A 17863-nucleotide genomic window follows, 5' to 3' on the forward strand; every position below is an offset into this window, starting at 1 on the left:
GCTACCAAGTTCTGACCTGAAACCCTGGTGCACGGGTTTGAGCTTCGGCTTGCTTCTGTTCTGGGAAGCATCGTGGTTTGTGTCCCACACCGTATGCTACGCTGATGGCACTTGGAAGTCACCCCATCAGTGTTTCCCGAGGGGAGACGCCACACCAGGCAGGGGCGTAATCTGTTTCCACAGCCCAGCGAGTTCAGGGAGACTTGTGGTCTAGGAGAATCTCAGAGGAGGGCCTGGGGAGCCTCTTATGTTGCCACCCCCCTCCCTCCCCCGCCAGTGGGGGTGGGCTGAGCTTCCACTGCCCATAGCCATCTGGTGGTGAGCAGCAGTCAGGGCCCTTAGTCATGGCCCTGCATTTGTCCACTGTGCTGCCACCGTCTGTCACCCCCAGATCACCTAGGCTGTCCCTGGAAATCCCGAACCCGAGAGCCATCGTGGTCTGGAGAGCCCTGCTACGCGGATGGGACCCGGCCTCTCTCTGTGGCCTTCGGCTCCGAGTTCACAGCCCTTGATACACATCCTGAGGTTCCATTTCCGTGAAATGAATCCCCAGAGTAGAATGGCCTGGCCGGGGGTGACACGTGAGCAGACTTGTCCCAGCGTCTGGAGCCACAGCTCAGGCTGGCCTGGGTGGTTCCAGCGCTGCTCTGGTGTCTCACTGCAGCGGTGGAAGAAAAGCGTCCCTCCTCGGTTCACTCTGCACTTCCTCCTCGTCAGGATTGGGACACCAGCCCTTGGGGGCTGACTTCATCAAACGGGCATCACAGTTGCTTATTTCCAAGTTAAGTTGTCCTATTCTTAGTTTACAGAAGCTGCATAGTTTATGTAGTAATAAAATCCCATTTTTCTGCCGTACAAATCAGCTTTTCCCAAGACTACCGATTTGCCTCCTGGCTTTTTAGTTCCACAACTTGTCAAATGAATTACCTTTTCTTTGCCGGCTTTGGGGTATCTTGCTGGAAACACCCCTTTTCCAGCCAAGGTACAGCATGTAGCAAGAGTCTCCTACTTCCTCTGTGCGATGTGCCCACCCCTTCCCTTGTCTACATCTGGATTTTCACCTGCCTTGTGTATAGAACGTTTTCTTCCAGAAGAGACCAGCTGTGTCTGCCAAACTTTGAAACTGCACAGCCTTTCACTGACTTGACATCTGTCTTCTGTCGCGCACACACATTGAGAGTTCTTCCTGGGTCAGGACATATGTCCTGCTTTTAGAATCAGGCAAAAAGTCTTATAATTTTAACAACAATAGAACAAACAAAAAACCAGCGTCTTTGGAAATGCCTGGCAGCCTGGAGGTTGCGGGGGGGGGGGGGGGTCAGGGGGTCTCCCTGGCCCCAACCAGGGGGCCAGAGCAGGGAGAAGACAAATAAGGACCCAGCTGCTTGTAAAATAAAGTTTTCCCTTTTATTTCAAATCAACCCATTCCCAAGTTAGTGCTGCAAGTTGGGATGATGGCCCTAAGCCTCCGGGTGTGGCAGGGGCGGGGGCACTCACGTCCCTTCAAGGATGGGCCTGGTGGCCAGTGATGAGGCCTGGGGGACTGGCTGGCTAGCTGCCCCTCCCTGATAGCCCCAGGGCCCACCCTGCCCCCTCGATGACTCACAGGGGCAAGGGTGTATGGGAGAAGGGGCAGGGCAGGGAGGCAGTCCCGTGTGCCTGTCCGTGGCCAGAGGTGCTGTTAGAGCTGAGAGCACCATCAGGCTGGGTTAGTGGGGTCTCCTCCGGCAGCCAGGGAAGGAACTGCAAGATCAGAAAGTGCCACATGCAGGTGGGCAGGGCCACCCCACTGCCCAGAAGGAGGGCGAGGTGAGCAGGGCTGGCTGGGGGGGAGCCAGGGCGTAGCTCTGGGAGCTCACCGGGGTAGGGGCCCAGTCTCCAGTCTGGCAGGGAAGAGGGGCTCAGATAGATGACTGCCACTGCACGAAGCGCTTGGATTCCTGTGGGGAGATGGGAGGGGGCATGGAGGGGACCTCGCTTCATAGCACAGGCCCCCAGCCTCTGCCCTCAGGCCAGTGAGTCCAGTACCTGAGGGTTGAAAGGGTCGTCATCATCTGTGTCATCATAGTCGTCACTGGGGGACGAGGGGAGTGGCAGAGAAGCAGGATGGGGGATCCATCAGGAGGCTCCCCCCCAAGCAGGAGCCCAGGGGTCCGCCCTGCACGGCCTCCCCCAGGACCATGCCCTCCCTCCCCTCCTGACCTGGGCGGGAAGAGAGCCCAGGCACGGGGCAAGCTGCAGAGGGCAGTGGCCAGGGCCCCCGCAGACAGCAGGGAGAAGAGCAGCAGGAAGAGCAGGCCTTCCAGGGCATCCTCACACAGGCCCCGAAGGGCAGCGCCGTAATCCTGGGGTGGGCGGGGGAGGGTGTCAGCAGGCACGCCCCCCCACCCCTGGCTGTGCCTCCGTATAAGCAGGTGGTGCTCCAACCACTGTCATTACTACACCTGCAGACGTAAACCCAAATCTTGGCCCCCTCTCCACCCTACCCCCAGCCACCACGCCACCTCAGCTTCGGTCCAGTGTGGGGCTTCTGACATCGTGAGCCCCACGATTCTCCGTGGTGGGGCGTCCCGCACCGGTAGGATGTTGAGTAGCTTCCCTGGGCCCTGCTCCCTATCTGCCAGGAGCACCCCCACTCTGCCTGTGACCACCACTGCCACATGCCCCCCAGGAGCAACATCTCCGGCTTAGAACACTGCTTGGAAGAACCCCCGCCCCCAACTTAGAATTGCACCTTGCACATAACACACTCTAGGGAAATGCTGGCAGCCCCTTTCATCATGTCTGGAGTCGAGCTGAGTTGTTTCCTGAATGCCCAGCCATCATTCACCCCACAGAGTAGCCAAGGGCCTGCTCGTGCCAGGTGTGGCTCCCAGTCCCAGGGACACTTGAGTAACCATGCTTCGGAAGGTCATTTCAGGTGACCGTAAACTGAGAGGGGACCAGAAGGCAGGACTGGACCCCAACAGCAGAGACCACCCTTGACAGGAAGAAACCACGGGCTCTAGGCCCTGGAGCGGTTTAAGGGCTGCTGTGGTCCAGTGCAGAGAGGGTGGTGCAAGGGCCTGAGCCTGGGACCAGCCCGGGAGGGGCGGGAGGGGTGGAGCTAGACTTTAATCCGTGAGCTGGGGAGTCACTGGAGGGTTTTAGTGGAGAAAGAATTTGATCGGATTGTGGGAGAGAGGCTCACCCAGCTGCTGGCTGTTGGGAGGACAGATGGGGGGGGGGGGGCAAGCAGGGGGACAGGGAAAATGCTCTGTGGCTCCTGGGTGGGAGGTGAGGAGGGTGACCAGGGTAGAAGCAGTGGCAGAGGGAGCCGTGCTCTGAGTCCAGATGGGCTTCAGGCGGCAGAGCTTGCCTGGGGAGTGGGTGTGGGAGGTGGGGACAGACGGCAAAAGGGATGATCCTAGGTTTCCAGCTTGAGCCCCTGGGGGGGTGGGGTGGTGTGGAAGCTGTGTCTGGTACTGTGCCAGTGAAACCCAAGCCAGGGGCATGGGACCCAAGTCAGAGCAATGGCGCATTCTCTTTTTACTGTTTCAGGCACCTAGATCATGTCCTTTCATGCTCCTCCTAGCCCTGCAAGGCAGAGATCTGGGCCCCCTCACATTGCTGCCTTTTGTGGGCAGAAAGTTGAAGCCCAGAGAGGGCAAGCCACTTGCCCAGAGTCACACAACCTGGAAGGGGTAGAGCTGGATTAGAGCCAAATCTGTCAGGCTCCAGAGACACCTTCCCACCACTTTATCCCTGATGTCCCTCAATCCTGGATGTATTATGTGGGAACGCTGAAGCCCAGAGAGGGGAAACGGGCCCAGAGTCACGGGGTGCACAAGTAGAGGGTGAGACTGATCCACTCTCCACCCTCCCTCCCTTCCCTCTGTCCACAGTGAACCTTGGGAAGTGCGATCCAGACCAGGGTCAGCCCGGACCGGAGAGAAATTTGTGGGCCTCAGTTTACCCTTGAACGAAAGAGCAGGGTTGCCTTCTGGAGTCCTGCAGCTCACATACTCAGCAATTCTGAGTGTTGATTCCTTGCCCCTCCCTCACCGCCACTGCCCCCGTGCTGCAGTGCCAATCTGAGACGCTCTGGGGACAGTGGGAGCTGTGGAAGGGGTGCGGATCCCAGCAAGGGCCAGGTCAGGTCGGTGCTGTGGGACAGATGGGTCCCTCTGATGCAGTCGCCAGATCAAAGGCAGGATGCCCAACCACAAAAAATATTTAGTACAAACATGTCCCCACTATGGCGTGGGACCTACCTACAGGAAAGAGATATTTGTTGTTTGCTAAATCTGGCAGTCCTGTTGGAGAGCCACTGGGAGGACAGACTAGAGGGGGGATGAGGCATGGGTGCTCCCCTGGGGGGAAAGACTAGGCCTGGGGGGCAGCAGGCCCTGGGAATGGGGGTGGGGTGAGGAAGCCAAGGGATGACCCTGGATGACTGCCTGGCAGCGGAGGCTCACAGGCACGTCATGGTGCGGTGCCGTGATGACAGCATTTCCTTCAGAGGGCATGACGAACCGAGGGCTCAGGTGTGTCCCATCTGTGCCGCATCTAGTAAAGCCGGGCGCAGTGAGTCACTCTAACAGACTGTGGCCCCTGGGCCGGAGGTGAGGAGCCCAGGCTGTCGGGCCCCAGAATTCAAGAAGCTGCCAGGGCTCCAGAAGAGAGACGAGTGGGGGAGGGGGGAGGAGGGAGGGGGAGAGGGGCAAGGGGGTGGGTGGCAGCAGGGTGGGGCGGGGAAGGAGCCTATGAGAGAGGGCTGGCGGAGCGAGCGAAGGTGATGTCAGAAGGACAGACGGGGGTGGCGGGGAGGTAGAGAGCAGCTCTACGGCAGGTGAGAGAAGCGCAGGGATGTCTCGGGCTCCCTGGAAGAATTTGGGGGACGGGGCGCACCTTGTGCAGGCCGCGGCAGTGCAGCAGCGCCACCAGCTGGTGGAAGTTTCCTTCCGTCACATTCAGCGTCTCCTCCAAGGACAGCAGAGGCTTCTGCGCGGGACGGGAGGGTCACCCCACCTGCTCCTCCGGACCACACAGGGCCGGGCTCCGCCCACCTCAGCGGGCTCCGCCCACAGGCCTCGGGCCCCGCCTACAGCCTCCCCACCACTTCCGGTCCGAGTCCGGGTGCTGAGGGAGAGCCCTGCTGCCCACCTGCGCAGAAGGGAACTGGGGGACAGCTTCCCGCTCGAGGCCCTGCAGCTGGGAGTGGATGTTGGCCAGAGCTCGCTGCGACAGAGTCAGCCTCTGCGGGAAGACAGGGGGAGGGCCAGGTAGTGGCCGCCCCCAGCCCACTCTCCTCCCGGAGGACACAGGACTGCGGGCCCCGGGCGTCCCCGCAGCCTCCCCCAGGACCTGCAGTCCCCGCCCCAGCCCGCCCTCCTCCACCCCGCTCCCTTGCCCGCTCCCCTAACCTGCTGAAAGGGGTTGGAGACCGCCTGGTTGCAGAGGAAGTAATAGCTCAGGATGTCTGAAGTGGGAGGAAAAGAGGAGACACCCATGAGCCTGGGTACCCGCAGCCGCCCGCCCCGCGAAGCTGGGAAGGGGCAGGGCCCTGCCTTCCCACCCTCAGGACGGGGGGCCTCTCCCCAGCCCAGGGGCCTCCTGTGGTGCCCGCCCCCTGGCCTTCAGGGACAAGCTACCTACACCGTTCCATCACTTCTGCTCCAACCACAGCCCAAAACTGGAGGGTCTCCACACTCCCTGCAAACCCCTGCTTCTGCTGTCCTGCCCTTGACTAAATTGTGCGCATTCCTGGCCAAATCCTCCTGTTCCTGGGGAGGGACTCCCAGCCAGCTTTGTCTCCTGACCGCTCTCCCCGAAGTCCAGCATCTGTATTCCTGTCTCTTTCCCAGGCCAGCAGGAGAGGTGCTGAGAGCTTCTGAGACCGGGCACCCACCCCGCCCGAGGGCCTGAGGAGTCAGGGTCTGCGGGTGTTGATGGGGTCACCTGAACTGAGCCCAGTTTCCTCCTGGGTCAGGTTCAGGATGTAGGTGTCAGGACTGGAGCAGAAGTCACTGAGGCCCTGAGGGAGGCAGGGAGAGGGGGTGCTTGGACCAGACACTGCTCCAATTCCATACTCCCACAGAACGGGGTGTCTGGCTTACCACACCAGCCCCCACCATTCCTGGGGAGCCAAAAGTCCAGGCCCCCAGTCCCCCCATCTCAGACCCAGGGGTCCAGACCCCCAGCCCCTCCTCCCTCAGACCCAGGAATCTGGGCCTCCAGCCCCTCCTCCCTCAGACCCAGGAGTCCAGGCCCCCAGCCCCCTCTTCCCTTAGGACCCAAGTGTCTAAGTCTCCAGCTTCTAGGCCTCAGAACATGTGATCCTGGCTCCAAGTCCTTCCCCTCAGGACCTGCCCTGAGACCCAGGAGCCTGGCCTCCAGCACTCACCACAGCTGTAGCTGCCTCCAGCCCCATGGAGCCCCAACTCAGGACAAGAACCAGGAGACTCATCACTGTCATCCTATAAAGGGGTAAAGGACAGGTTTGCGGTTCTGGGGTTCTTAATTTCCCTGCCTCATCTCTTCCCTTCCTCCACCCCAAATCCCATCACAGCCCCACCCCTCCTTCCCTACCAACCTCTGGAGCCTCGAGGATCAAAATTAAGGGCAGAGAAACTGGAGGGCGGAGGGGAGGACGGGAGTGCAGGTAGTAGACCTGTGATCATTCATAGCAAACTGAACATCTGGTCTCTCCCCGGGAGTGAGGGGGAGGACAGTGAGAAGAGGGCCCTGGGCTGGCAAGCCAGCAGCCCAGATCCCAGCCCAGCTCTGCCCCCGCCTTGCTCTGGGATTCTGGGAGAGCTGCTGCCCACTTCTGGGCTCTGCTTCCTGGCTTTGCATCCGCAGCAGCCCAGCAGTCCCAGCCTGTCTCCCAGCTTGGAGCATGGCCTCGTTGGCTTCCTGAGCCAGCCACACCTTTCCTCCAAGACCTGGCTGCCACCAGGGCTGGAACTTCAGCCTGGTTTTTCTCTGGGGAGGGGTCCAGAGGTGAGGGTCAGCACTAGAGGGTGCTCACCACCTCTCAGCCTCAGGGGGAGCCTGCAGGGCACAGCAGGACTTCTCACCCAGGGGAGTGTGGAGACAGGGGAGCACCAGCAGGACCCCCAGAGGCAGCAAGGATTCAGGGGTTCTTCTACATGGGATGGACTGGCCTGAGCCGGAAACCAGCTCTAGCTCTTCCTGGCTGTGTGGCCCAGGGCAAGTGGCCCAACCTCTCTGAGCCCCTCTCTCTGTGTTAATGGGGCGAAGGGTCAGAGCGAGGGTTCCAAAATAGGGCTGGCCACATGGAACAAGCCGTTAAGTAAGGATGTGGTCTTGAGTTTCCCTGAGCCCCATAAGGGCCATGCAGCCTCAGAGGTGGAAGCCCTCTGCCTGCAGTACCCCTCTGCAAGTCAGGTGCCTGAGGGGTCCGTCCCTCATGGAGCTGTGTGTGCAAGGCCATTGGGGGAAGTCAGAAACCGCCCCATCCTCAGCGCAAACGTTATATCGTTTTCCCTAGGATTATGGAGCTCTTTGCTTGCCTCGGGGCCTGTGCTCCCTGCTCTGCCGGCCCGGCCTGCTCTAGGTCTGGTGTCTTGGCAGGTGCTGGCCCAGCCCAGGACCTCCCTGGAAGTTTGTGGGATGAGGGAAGGAGGGCAGTGTCCCTCCTGCCAGAGCTCTGCAGGAGGGAAAGCGGAGGCCACTCGGAGGGCACCTGGACTTACACGATCACCAGCCACTTGCTCTGCTTTGCCAGGCCCAGGAGGGTGAAGAGACAGACCAGCAGCTCCAGGAGCAGCAGGAGAACATAGGCCAGCCACCTGGAGAAGGGACGAGGGCCACTGAGCAGCAGATCTGGCCCTCCGGACCCAGGCTGCCCGACTGGAGCCCGGCAGAGGGGGCGGCCCCCCACACTCATGCTCTTGTCCCCAGGCCACAGCTGGCTCCCTGTGAAGCAGGTGCACTGGGAGGCCAGCCACTGTGGCCCTTCAGAGCTCAGGTGCCGGGGGCCAGGCGCCTCCCCAGCTGGACCACACACAGGCCCTGTCACCAGGCACGAGCCACTGGTGTCCCCCAGTGCCACCTGCCACGGCACCTGCAGAGTGAAGTGAGCAATTCCTGGGCATGGGCTGAGTGTCCTGTGGCGTGCCCTGAGGCTGGGCACCAGCCTCTCCACTTCCTACCTGTGGGCAACCTTGTTTCGGGGGCTTTACCTTTGTGCCTCGGTTTCCCCACCTGTAACGTCGGGGAGAACAGTAGCGCCCACTCTGAGAGGGAGTTGTGAGGCTAAGGAGCGTGAACTTAGAAGGGTGCCGGGTACACAGACGGCCTGAAACTCCAGCTGGACCCTCACTCAGGGAGCTTCCAACAGTTAGTGTGTGTTAACGACTGATTCCCTCTGCTCGGAGGGCTGGCATGGCGGAGGCGTTCTGGAAATCGCTGCTCAGGCCGGGTGAGTGCCCCTGGGTGTGCCCCAGCTGGGCCCCGGCTGGGCCCCCACCGGCCGGGTACCCCACAGCTGTGCCCATCTGAGACACCTGAGCAGCTAGTGGACCCTGCTTTCCTGGGGTTGAGCTGGGCTGCGTGGCTCAGGGAGACCTGCAGGCCTTTGCTCCCAGCATCCCCACCCCACACCCCAGCTTCACTCTCCCTTCTTCCATCAGGGGCAGCCCACCCTTCTGCACTAAGCCGCTGTGCATGCCTGGTCTCGGTCTCTGGGAACTCGGCCAGGAAGCTCTCCCTCTGGGGGCCCCAGTAACCTTGCAGGAAACCTTGCACCTTCCCTGAGGGAGGACTCCCAGGGCCAGGCTCTCACACTGGAACTTCCAGCGACCTTTCCTGTTGGAGGTAGGTCTGCCTCAACCCTCTGCTGCCTGGGGCCCCTGGAGGTGGGCTGAGGCCTGGCCCAAGGATGGCCTAGCCAAAGCGCAAAATCTGGACTCCCTGGGACCCAGGCTTGTCTGATGCCCCACGGGGGCATCCTCGTCACGGACTGCTTCATTCCTGGGGGCCCTCCACCCTAGAGCACAGAAGCCAGGACTCCATCTCTTGCCTCTGTCCCCACACCTGGGCTGGGCCCCCAGACAGAATCAGATAAACAGGAGACCTCATTCCCAGCAGCCAAAGCAATGAGGACTTCATCCTATGGGCTGCTGGCAAGGGCGGCCACCCCAGATAGCCACATAATATGTCCCTCCTTCACACACCACCTCTCCAACGCAGCCTCCCCATGACCCCCCCATACTCACACCCCCCACCCCCTGCCGGGGCCACAGGCAGACTGCCAGCCTCTGTCCCCAGCCCGTTCTCCTCCCTTGCTTCACTTTTCTCCAAAGCTCTTACCACCCACCCCTCACAGGCGTTTGTTTATTACTGGGCCCCTTACTGGAAGATGAGCTGGAACTGGTGTCTGTTTTGTTCACTGCCCTGTCTTATAAAAACGTACATCTTACACACACCTGTATGGTGCGTGCCAGTCACTGTTGTAAGCACTTAACAGGCACGGACTCCTCTGATCTTCAACAATCCAACCCATCACTCCCACTTTACAGATCGGGACATCAAGGGCTCAGAAAAGGTAACCAGTCCCACAGCCCCAGAGTGGCCACCTGGCTTCAGAGCTCATGTTCCTAACCCCCGGGCACCCCTCTCTCTCACCAGAAGGTGCTAGATAAACATCTGTTGAGGGGATGCACGCGTCAGATGGATGACTGAGGGGAGAGCGACTGAGTGGGCAGATGCAAGGATGTGAGCGGGGCGTGGCTCAGCCCGGGCACTGGGACACTCCCGACAGGCCATCCTTTGCTGGGGGCCATCCTGTGCATGGCAGGATGCGGCTCTGGTCCCCACCCACCAGGTGTGAGTAGCGCCCCCTTGCGAGCTGCGATGGCCAGACAAGTGTCCCCAGACACTGCCCCATGGCCACCTGGATGCAGAGTCACCCGGGGTGAGAACCCCCATCACCCACCTGTACTCCTCCACAAAGGACACATCTTCAGCCACTTGCAGGGGGCTCAAGGGCACTCCCCTCCAGAAGGCCAGCTCCTGGAGCTGCTGGGCCACCGCCTCTGCCTGCCGCCGAGCCCCGCGGGCGGCAGCCACCAGTTCCGTACGCTGAGCCAGCACTTCCTCCAGGGTGGTCAGCTCTGTCCTCACGGCCTCACCCAGCCTTTCCACCGTCTCTGACACCTGCGTGCAGGGGGGAGTCTGGGGTCAGAGGCAGGCATGCCCTGGAGAGGCGGGTGTTGGGGTGGAGTAGTTGTGGCAGGTGTCTGAGATCTGGGGACTAGGACATCTGTGGAAGATGTTCTGTGGCTCCCATCAGGAGCCCTGAGGGTCAGTGGCTTGGGTCCCAGGTAAGACTAAGGCCCCAGAACTGTAATTACACCTGAGCATTTGAGTCTAAAGTTGGCATCTGTCTGTCTGGGTCTGAGGTCCTAAGTCTGGATTCCATGGTCCAGGGTCTGCCCTGGACACGAAATTTGAAGTCTGAGGGCAGCCTGGGTCTCAGCTCTGGATCTGGAACCCTGGGCCTGGGGATGGGAGCAAGGCCCCTTGTCAGAGTCCTGGGTCTCAGCACTGAGGTCCCTGAGCTTACGTTTAGGGAACAGATCGGGTCTGGGGACCTGGATCTGACCTGAGGGCAGGGATCCAGGGCTGAGACTGAGTGTGAATAGGGGTCTAGAATTGAGCCGCATGTTCCAGATCCAGGTGGAGGGTCTGAGGGTGCCAAGTGTAAGGTCCTGGCTGTGGGCAGGGTTGGAGGTGGGGCGTATAGTCTGAGGTCAGAGTCTGGGGTCTAAGTCTCAGGTGTGGGGTCTGGACTCTGAGTTTGGGTCCCATTTCTCTGGGAGGTGGAACGAGTCTGGGTGTGGGTCTGGGGTCTGGCCGGTGCCTGGCCCCTCACCAGGTGGTCTATGGCGCTGAGCGTATGGTTGGCATGCAGCAGTGCCGAGCTGAGCTGGGACACCCCATCACTGGTCTCGCTGTTGCCATAGAAACCGATGCCAATGCCGGCGCTGAGAGGGGGAGGGACGGGAAATCACAACCCGTCCTGGGACCCTGGGGCCGCGTCCCCCCAACCTCCTCACACCCAATCCTCTCCCCCACCCCCACCCCCTTGGTCCAGCCCGTCGTGGGAAAGGAACATCTCCAGCCTGGCCCCCACCGGTTGCCAAGGTAACGGGAAGCCCCCCTCCCCCGTCCTAGGGACGTCATTGTGATGCTAATGGTGGGTGGAGGGGCGGGGCGGGGGGGGGGCCGGATTTAACCCGCACCTTACTGGAGCGGAACCCCGTCACGCCCAGCCCCAGGAGAAGCCCTCCCCCCAGGATTGTCGGCCCATACCCAACCCTCCATCCCTTCCTCAAGCATCCCAAGTCTTCAGCACCGGTCCCTTGAGGATGCCGCTGTCCCCTCCCCGCCTCCTGGGGCTTCCTAGGACCGCTGGTCCCCAGTCATCATCTCCTGGGGGCCCCAGGGTCTGGAGCTCCCCTGGGTCTGGAGCTCCCCGCCTTCCCCCGCCCCCACGACCCAAGCGTCTGGCCAGCTGAGAGCGAAGCAAGGGAATGTGGGCCGATGGGCCAGAAGCCTGCGCCCCCGCCCCTCCGCGGCCGGCACACAGAGCTCCATTGTGGGGTCTGAATGTGGGCCCATCCCCCCCACCCGCAAGAGTGTCCCTCCGCGGAGGGGCCAGGCCCGACCCGGCGGAGGGAGCCGCACGCCCTCACAGTTCCCAGCGCCGGCCAGCTCCCCCCACACACTTAACCCTGGGCTCCCACGCCCGCCCTGGCGCCCCCGCCCATTGTTCCCGGCGGGACAAAGCTGCTCTTGTTCCCAGGCCGCTGGGGGCCGGCCGTGTCTCTCCCCCACAGGGCCTTTGTCCACCACCCTCGCCAACCCCCAGCCCCAGTCAGAAGAGCCCCAAGAGGAAGCATTTGGGATCTAGGACGCCCTGCTCTCCCCCACCACCACAGACACCCCCAAACACACTGTGCTGCTCCCCGCAGGGAGGCAGTGGGGGTAGGGCCCAGCCCGGCACTCCCCCAGATCCGGGGCGGGTCTCTCTGGGATCCCAGCATCCTGATCTGTGCAATAGAACTCCTGCGCTGCTGGGGGTGGCCTGACAGGGAGGGCTGGGCTTGGAGCCGGGCTCTTGGTAAATGGTGAGCTGGCTGGCGTGTCCTCAAGTGCTCCCTCCTCTCTAACCCCCAGTGCCCACCCGCTGCACAGAACCCCCCAGCCCCCTCCCAGCCTCTGAGAGGGGCTTGCGGGTCTGAATCTCCACTGGCCACTTGGGCGAAGGGACCTTGAAAAATTGCTTTGTCCCTCTCCCCAAGACTTGCCCAGGGTTAGTGCGAAGGAGTTAGACCAGCTCAGGTCTGGACTCCCAGCTCTGCTCTTGGACCGCAAACACTACTTTGCTGTCTGTCTCCTTGACTGGAACATCAGCTCCAGGAGGGCAAGAACCTCGCCTGGCCAGTTCAGTATCTTCCCGCACAGAGTAGATCCGCAAGAAATAGTTGTGGAATGAATGAATGAGCGAGTGAGTTAATGAGCGAGTGAGTTAATGAATGATATCAAGCGTTACTGCTCCCCTAGTAGGACTGTGGTCCAGGCTCTGTACCTTCTCTCATTTAATCCCACCGTAACTAAGAAGAGGAGGTGGGTATTACTATAATGTCCATTTCAGAGACATGGAAACTGAGTCCTGGAGCAACTGACTCCACCACTCCCCTAGCTGCGCATCACTTCAGTGACAAAGCCACCAAATCCTAGCTCTTAACCCCTACCCCCTCCTGCCAGCCTGATTGCCCTTGGGAAGTCCCTCCTCTTCTTGAAACTCAATCTGTCCATCCACGAAATGGGAGCAGCTCTTCCCACGGCAAGGCTGAGGTGGGATTCTAGGGCACTCGCAGGAAGACCAGCCAGGATTGTGGGGAGCCCCGTCCCCACTCCCCACCCACCCTGGGGCCCCATTACCAGCCGACGAGAAGGGCAGCGATGCAGCTCCAGGTGACACAGCCTCCCCCGGGTGGGGGGCTTTTGGCCCCGGGGGGCTCTGGGGGCCGGCAGCAGCAGAAGCGGATGAGGTAGACAGCAATGAAAATGAGGCTCAGGCCCAAGCCCAGGCCTGCCAAGGCTGCCACCAGCAACAGGGCCTGGGGAAGGGGGAGACATGAGGCCTCAGAGGGGCTCCCTGCTCCCTCCCTGCATGGCGGGAGGTCCTGAATCGGGGACTTCAGGGACTTCAGCAGAGGTGGAAGGCAGCTCTGGCTAGAAAGGGGGGCCAAGCCCAGCCTCTGGTTTCCAGGTCTGTGGGGAAAGATGGGGTCCCCAGTCCCTCCCAGGCTGGCTGCTGGGGCTCGGCAGTTTGGGGCTGGGTCACTGGAGGGAGCTTCCTACTGAGAGGCCCAAAGCTTGGAGTCCAGCTCTGCTCTGGGTGTGACCTTCAGCAGGAGCCTTCCCCTCTCTGAGACTGTGTCCTCATCATCCCAGGCATCCCCTGTGTTCCAGCCAGGCAGCTGGAACAGAGCAGCTCCCAGAAACCTTCTGAGACCTGCGTCCGGAAATAGGTGGGATCGGGGGTGGACGGGGTGCCTGTTCCTGGAGATGGGTGTGAAGTCAGGGGCGGCAGGCTTCCTCTTCCCTCCTCCTTGCCAGTCCTCCCCACTCACTGCTCGCTCACTCCCCTGTGCTGAGCTCCGCACACACACCGCAGTGTGAGTCTGTCACCCAGGAACTCACGGGGAGGGGGGCGTGACAGCCTCCATGACAGAGTGTGTGTGCAAGACTCAGGGATGGAGACTTGGAGACAGGGAGACACAGAGTGGGGGTCGGGGAGAGAAACAGAGGAGGGGAAAAGCAGAGATGCAGGGAAAGGAGACACGGAGACACCAAAAGCTGGGAGGGCAGAGGTGGGTGTGCGGGGTGGGGGACAGGTATGTGTCGTTGGAAAAGCCTTGCAGGACAGCAGGGCAAGACTTTACAGGAGCGGCTGTGAGGTCCTGTCCCCTTCACAGGTGCCCAGAATGGGACTGGGTTTACCTTAAGCCAAACAGCAGGCAGGGACAACATCCAGAACACAGTTACCCCTCCAGACTCACTAATGCTGTTTCCTGTAAACCACAGTGTGTCTCTGCCTTTGTCCTTGCAGTGTGGCTGGAGTGTGTGTGTGTGTGCACATGTGAAGGACACAAGTGTGGTGTGTGTGTGTGAATGACACAACTGTGTGGTATATTTTTTCCTATGGCTATGAAACTGGATGTTTTATCTTTGTATTTATCTGCCATGAGATACTACACCTGTGTGTGTGTGAGGGAGAGAGAGCGAATGAGTGTCCCTGTGGAAACACCTATGTTGACAGGTGTGAGAGTTATCTGTTGGCATTTGTGTGTTTCTGAGCATGATTCTTTGAGTCTGAGTGGTCCTCGGTGGTGTGTGTGTGTGTGTGAACATGTGTGTGTTATATATGAGTGAATGTATGTGTATATGCAAATTTGTGTATAAGAATGTGTGTGTGTGTACAAGTGAATGTGATATGTGAGTGTGTAGGAGTGTGTATATGTGTGTGAGTGTGTGTGTGAGTGAAGATGAGAATGTGTAAATGTGTGAGTGTAAACAAGTGAGCTTGGGGTGTGTGAATGTGTGAGTGAATGAGAACAGGAATTGTGTGTGTGTTTACTATAGGTGACTGTGAGTGTGGAGTGTGTGTGAGTGTGTGAGGACAGGAATGTGTGTGAATGTGTAAACGTGTCTGTGTGTGTGTGAATGTTCATGTGTACACAGTGAATGTGGGTTGTATGTATGTGTGGGGGGTGTGAATGAGAGCAGGAATTGTGTGAGTGTGAATGTGCAAGTGTTTCAGTGTGTGTGTGTGTGACTGTGTGTGTATACAAGTGAGTGTAGGGTATGTATATGTGACTATGTGTGTGGGGGGACAGGAATGTGTGTGCATGTGTAAACATGTGTCTGTGTGTACACAAGTGAGTGTGGGGTGTGTGTATATGACTATGTGGGGTGAGTGTAAGTGTGTGAGTGAGGGCAAGAATTGTGTGTGAATGTGTAAATGTGTGTCAGTGTGTATACAAGTAAATGTGGGGTGTGTGAGTGTGTGAGTGAGGGCAGGAATTGTGTGTGTGAATGTGTAAACGTGTATGGATATGTGGCTGTGTTTGTGTCTATAAGTGAATGTGGGTTATGTATATGTGACTATGTGGGAGTGTGAGTGTGTGAGAAAGGAGTGTGTGTGCATATGTAAACATGTGTCAGTGTGTATACAAGTAAACGTGGGACATGCGTGTGAGTGTGGGCAGGAATTGTGTGTATGTGTAAACATGTGTATGGATAAGTGACTGTGTGTATACAAGCGAGAATAGGGTATGTATATGTAACGATGTGTGAGTGTGTGGTGTGTGTGTGAGGACAGGGATGTGTGTGCATGTGTACGTGTGTCAGTTAGTACACAAGTGTAAGGCATGTGTATGTGACTATGCGGGGTGTGTGTGAGTGTGTGAGGACAGGAGTGTGTGTGCATGTGTAAACGTGTGTCACCGTGTATACAAGTAAACATGGGGTGTGGGGGTGTGTGTGTAAGGGCAGGAATTGTGTGTGTGTGTGTGTAAACATGTGTATGGATATGTGGCTGTGTATGTGTCTACAAGTGATTGTGTGAGTTTGTCTTCCAGCCCTGTGTCACCCAGTGCCTGACTTTTCCCAGCTGTGACCACAGCGGTGATCTTCCTGGGGGGCAGTGTCCCCTTCTGGGTCATGTGACTCCGTGCCTGTCCCAGTGCTGTCACCCTGCCTTTTGGTTGGGGGGGTGGAGTGAGCCTCTCTGAGCGCCTGGGGCAGAGCCTGGGGCCAGCAACCTGCTGTGGCTGTGTGGGCAGGTCTCCGCGTGGGTGACCAGCCCTAGAGGTCGTGACTGTGTACACCACAGGCCCTGAGCAAGGGGATGGCCGTCCCTTTTTGGTGGGAAGAGGGCAGTGTGGAGAAAGCAGGGAGGAGCTGCTGCCGACTGGTACAGCCATGACCCAAATAGCTCAGAATACAGCACACATCCCCCTCTCTGCTTTTCTGGGACCCCCCACGCGTCCTAAGCTCTCCATTCCCCTGCCCTTTATCCCAGGAGCTTCCTAGACCAGATCCAAGGGGCCTGGACCCTATAGGCAGGGCCCAGGACCGATCCAAGGGCTCCACCAGGGCTCCACCAGGGCTCCCAGGCACCCCCGCCCTCGCAGGCACACACTCCCCCACCCTTCCCCGGCTCAGCTAAGCCTTGCTCCTCATTAATCTCAAAGTCAAGGACTTGAATTAAACTGGGTCAGGGGACAGTTCTTTCACCCCTGTTGGAGCTGACCCAAGCTGGGCCCCCCTTCCCCAGGGACCCCTGCTTCTGCAAGGTTCCCACCCCGGCCCCACCCTCTGGACCCATTTCTGTCATCCTCTGGTCCCCAGATGGAACCTCGTTTCCACCGCCCCCCACCCGAGCACCCTGGCCACCCCCCTTCTGTCCTGGGGCTGGGGACTGGCTGCAGCTTCCTCTTCCAGCACCTCTGCCTTGTCTTCCCAGCCCTGGCCCTACATCCTCTGGCCCCTTCCCCATTTCAGGTCTCAACCCTATCCTGAACTGGGGCACCCCAGCCTCTTCCTCTCCACCATTATCAGTTCCTGTCTCTGCTGAGTCCCACCTTAACTGGACACCCCGGATCCTATGAGGGGAGGGGGCATCTTTCAGGACAGGGAGATTGGACCTATCACCCTGACGACCCTAGAGGCTAGCCTCCCAGGCAGCTCTCAGAGACCCTGGACTCCAAGGTCCCATCCCTCCTCTGTGCCTAAGAGGTCCAGACCCCTGGCCCTTCCTTATTTAAGGAGCCGGGGCTCTGGTCTCCCAGCGCCTGTCCCAGGGAAACCTCCAGGTATGGGAACCCCATGCTCCTCTTCCTTTCAGGTACCCCAAAGTCCGGGCTCGGCCCCCACCCCCGGAGAACACAGGAATCTGTCACCTTTCTCCCTCGGGACCCATAAGCTCTGGCTCCCCCCTCTGCTCCCGCCCCCACGACCCCGCACCCGCTCCCACCTGCTGGTATTCTTGCTCTTGGGGCGCGAAACCGCTGGGTACCGGGCGGAGCTGGAAGTCGGCGCGGGGCAGCTGGTGAAGCAGATGCACCCAAGCGGAGGGTCGGTAGCCCGGGGGCGCCCCCATAGCCCCCGGGGAGGGCGCAGCGGGGCCGACGCCGGGGCTGCGGGAGCCTCGGCAGTGGAGCGGGGCGCGGGCGGAGCGGGGTCTGGCGGGGCTCAGGGGAGAGGAGCAGGGGGAGGAAGAGGGTGGGGGGCGGAGATTGGGGGAGGAGGGGGGAGGCGCGGGCCAGACGGGGACGGTGCTGCCTCTGGTGGCTGCCGGGGGGACTGCCAGCGGGCCCCCAGCGCTCCGCCCCTCGGTGACGGCTCCCACCTGCGGCCGGCGCAGGTACCACGCTGTCCAGCGACATCACTGTCCAAATGGGGCCGCTCATACCATGCAATCATCCTAGAGCAGCATAAGGTTCCCTTATCTCTAGGAAGAACCTTTACGTCTGTGCAGAGGTCACTAAATATTTGCATAGCACTTTACAAATAACGGTCAGTTACATCAATTTAAAAAAAAAAAAAAACCTCACTTCTGTGTGTAAGCGTCCTTTCATCTATAAAGGCTGTCATTTGGGTAAAACCCCCACCTTTTAAAATCTGCATAAGAAGACAGCTTCTATACACAAACCTTCCTATGTGTGCAGACCACTCCAGGTTGTAAGCCTGCATACCGGCGTTAAGGACCCCTCACACCTGCATAAGGACCCCTTCCACCCCAAGAAGAACCCCGCTCATCTATCTAGGAATAGGGACC

General features: G+C 59.7%; 1 protein-coding gene across 2 annotated transcripts; it reads right to left on the reverse strand.

Annotated features, from left to right (window-relative positions):
• Positions 1 to 1385: 1385 nt before the first annotated feature.
• On the reverse strand, positions 1386 to 17290 carry TTYH1 (tweety family member 1). 2 transcript variants are annotated; one of them, XM_004779811.2, is made up of 14 exons: positions 17060 to 17290; positions 12958 to 13136; positions 10883 to 10994; positions 9944 to 10164; positions 7701 to 7796; positions 6386 to 6458; positions 5941 to 6016; positions 5406 to 5461; positions 5146 to 5238; positions 4891 to 4983; positions 2203 to 2345; positions 2029 to 2074; positions 1860 to 1940; positions 1386 to 1743 (listed from the first exon to the last, which is right to left on the reverse strand). In XM_004779811.2, exons 1-13 carry the CDS (start codon positions 17183 to 17185, stop codon positions 1902 to 1904), a joined length of 1353 nt encoding a protein of 450 aa, XP_004779868.1. In that variant the 5' UTR covers positions 17186 to 17290; the 3' UTR covers positions 1386 to 1743; positions 1860 to 1901. The 2 variants fall into 2 exon arrangements, with proteins under 2 accessions (XP_004779868.1, XP_004779867.1); XM_004779810.2 differs by lacking the exon at positions 2029 to 2074.
• Between the last annotated feature and the right edge of the window lie 573 nt (positions 17291 to 17863).

The sequence above is a fragment of the Mustela putorius genome, unplaced genomic scaffold (genome assembly GCF_011764305.1).
Source record: "Mustela putorius furo isolate JIRA1106 unplaced genomic scaffold, ASM1176430v1.1 tig00000196_pilon_pilon_pilon, whole genome shotgun sequence".
Classification (NCBI taxonomy): domain Eukaryota; kingdom Metazoa; phylum Chordata; class Mammalia; order Carnivora; family Mustelidae; genus Mustela; species Mustela putorius.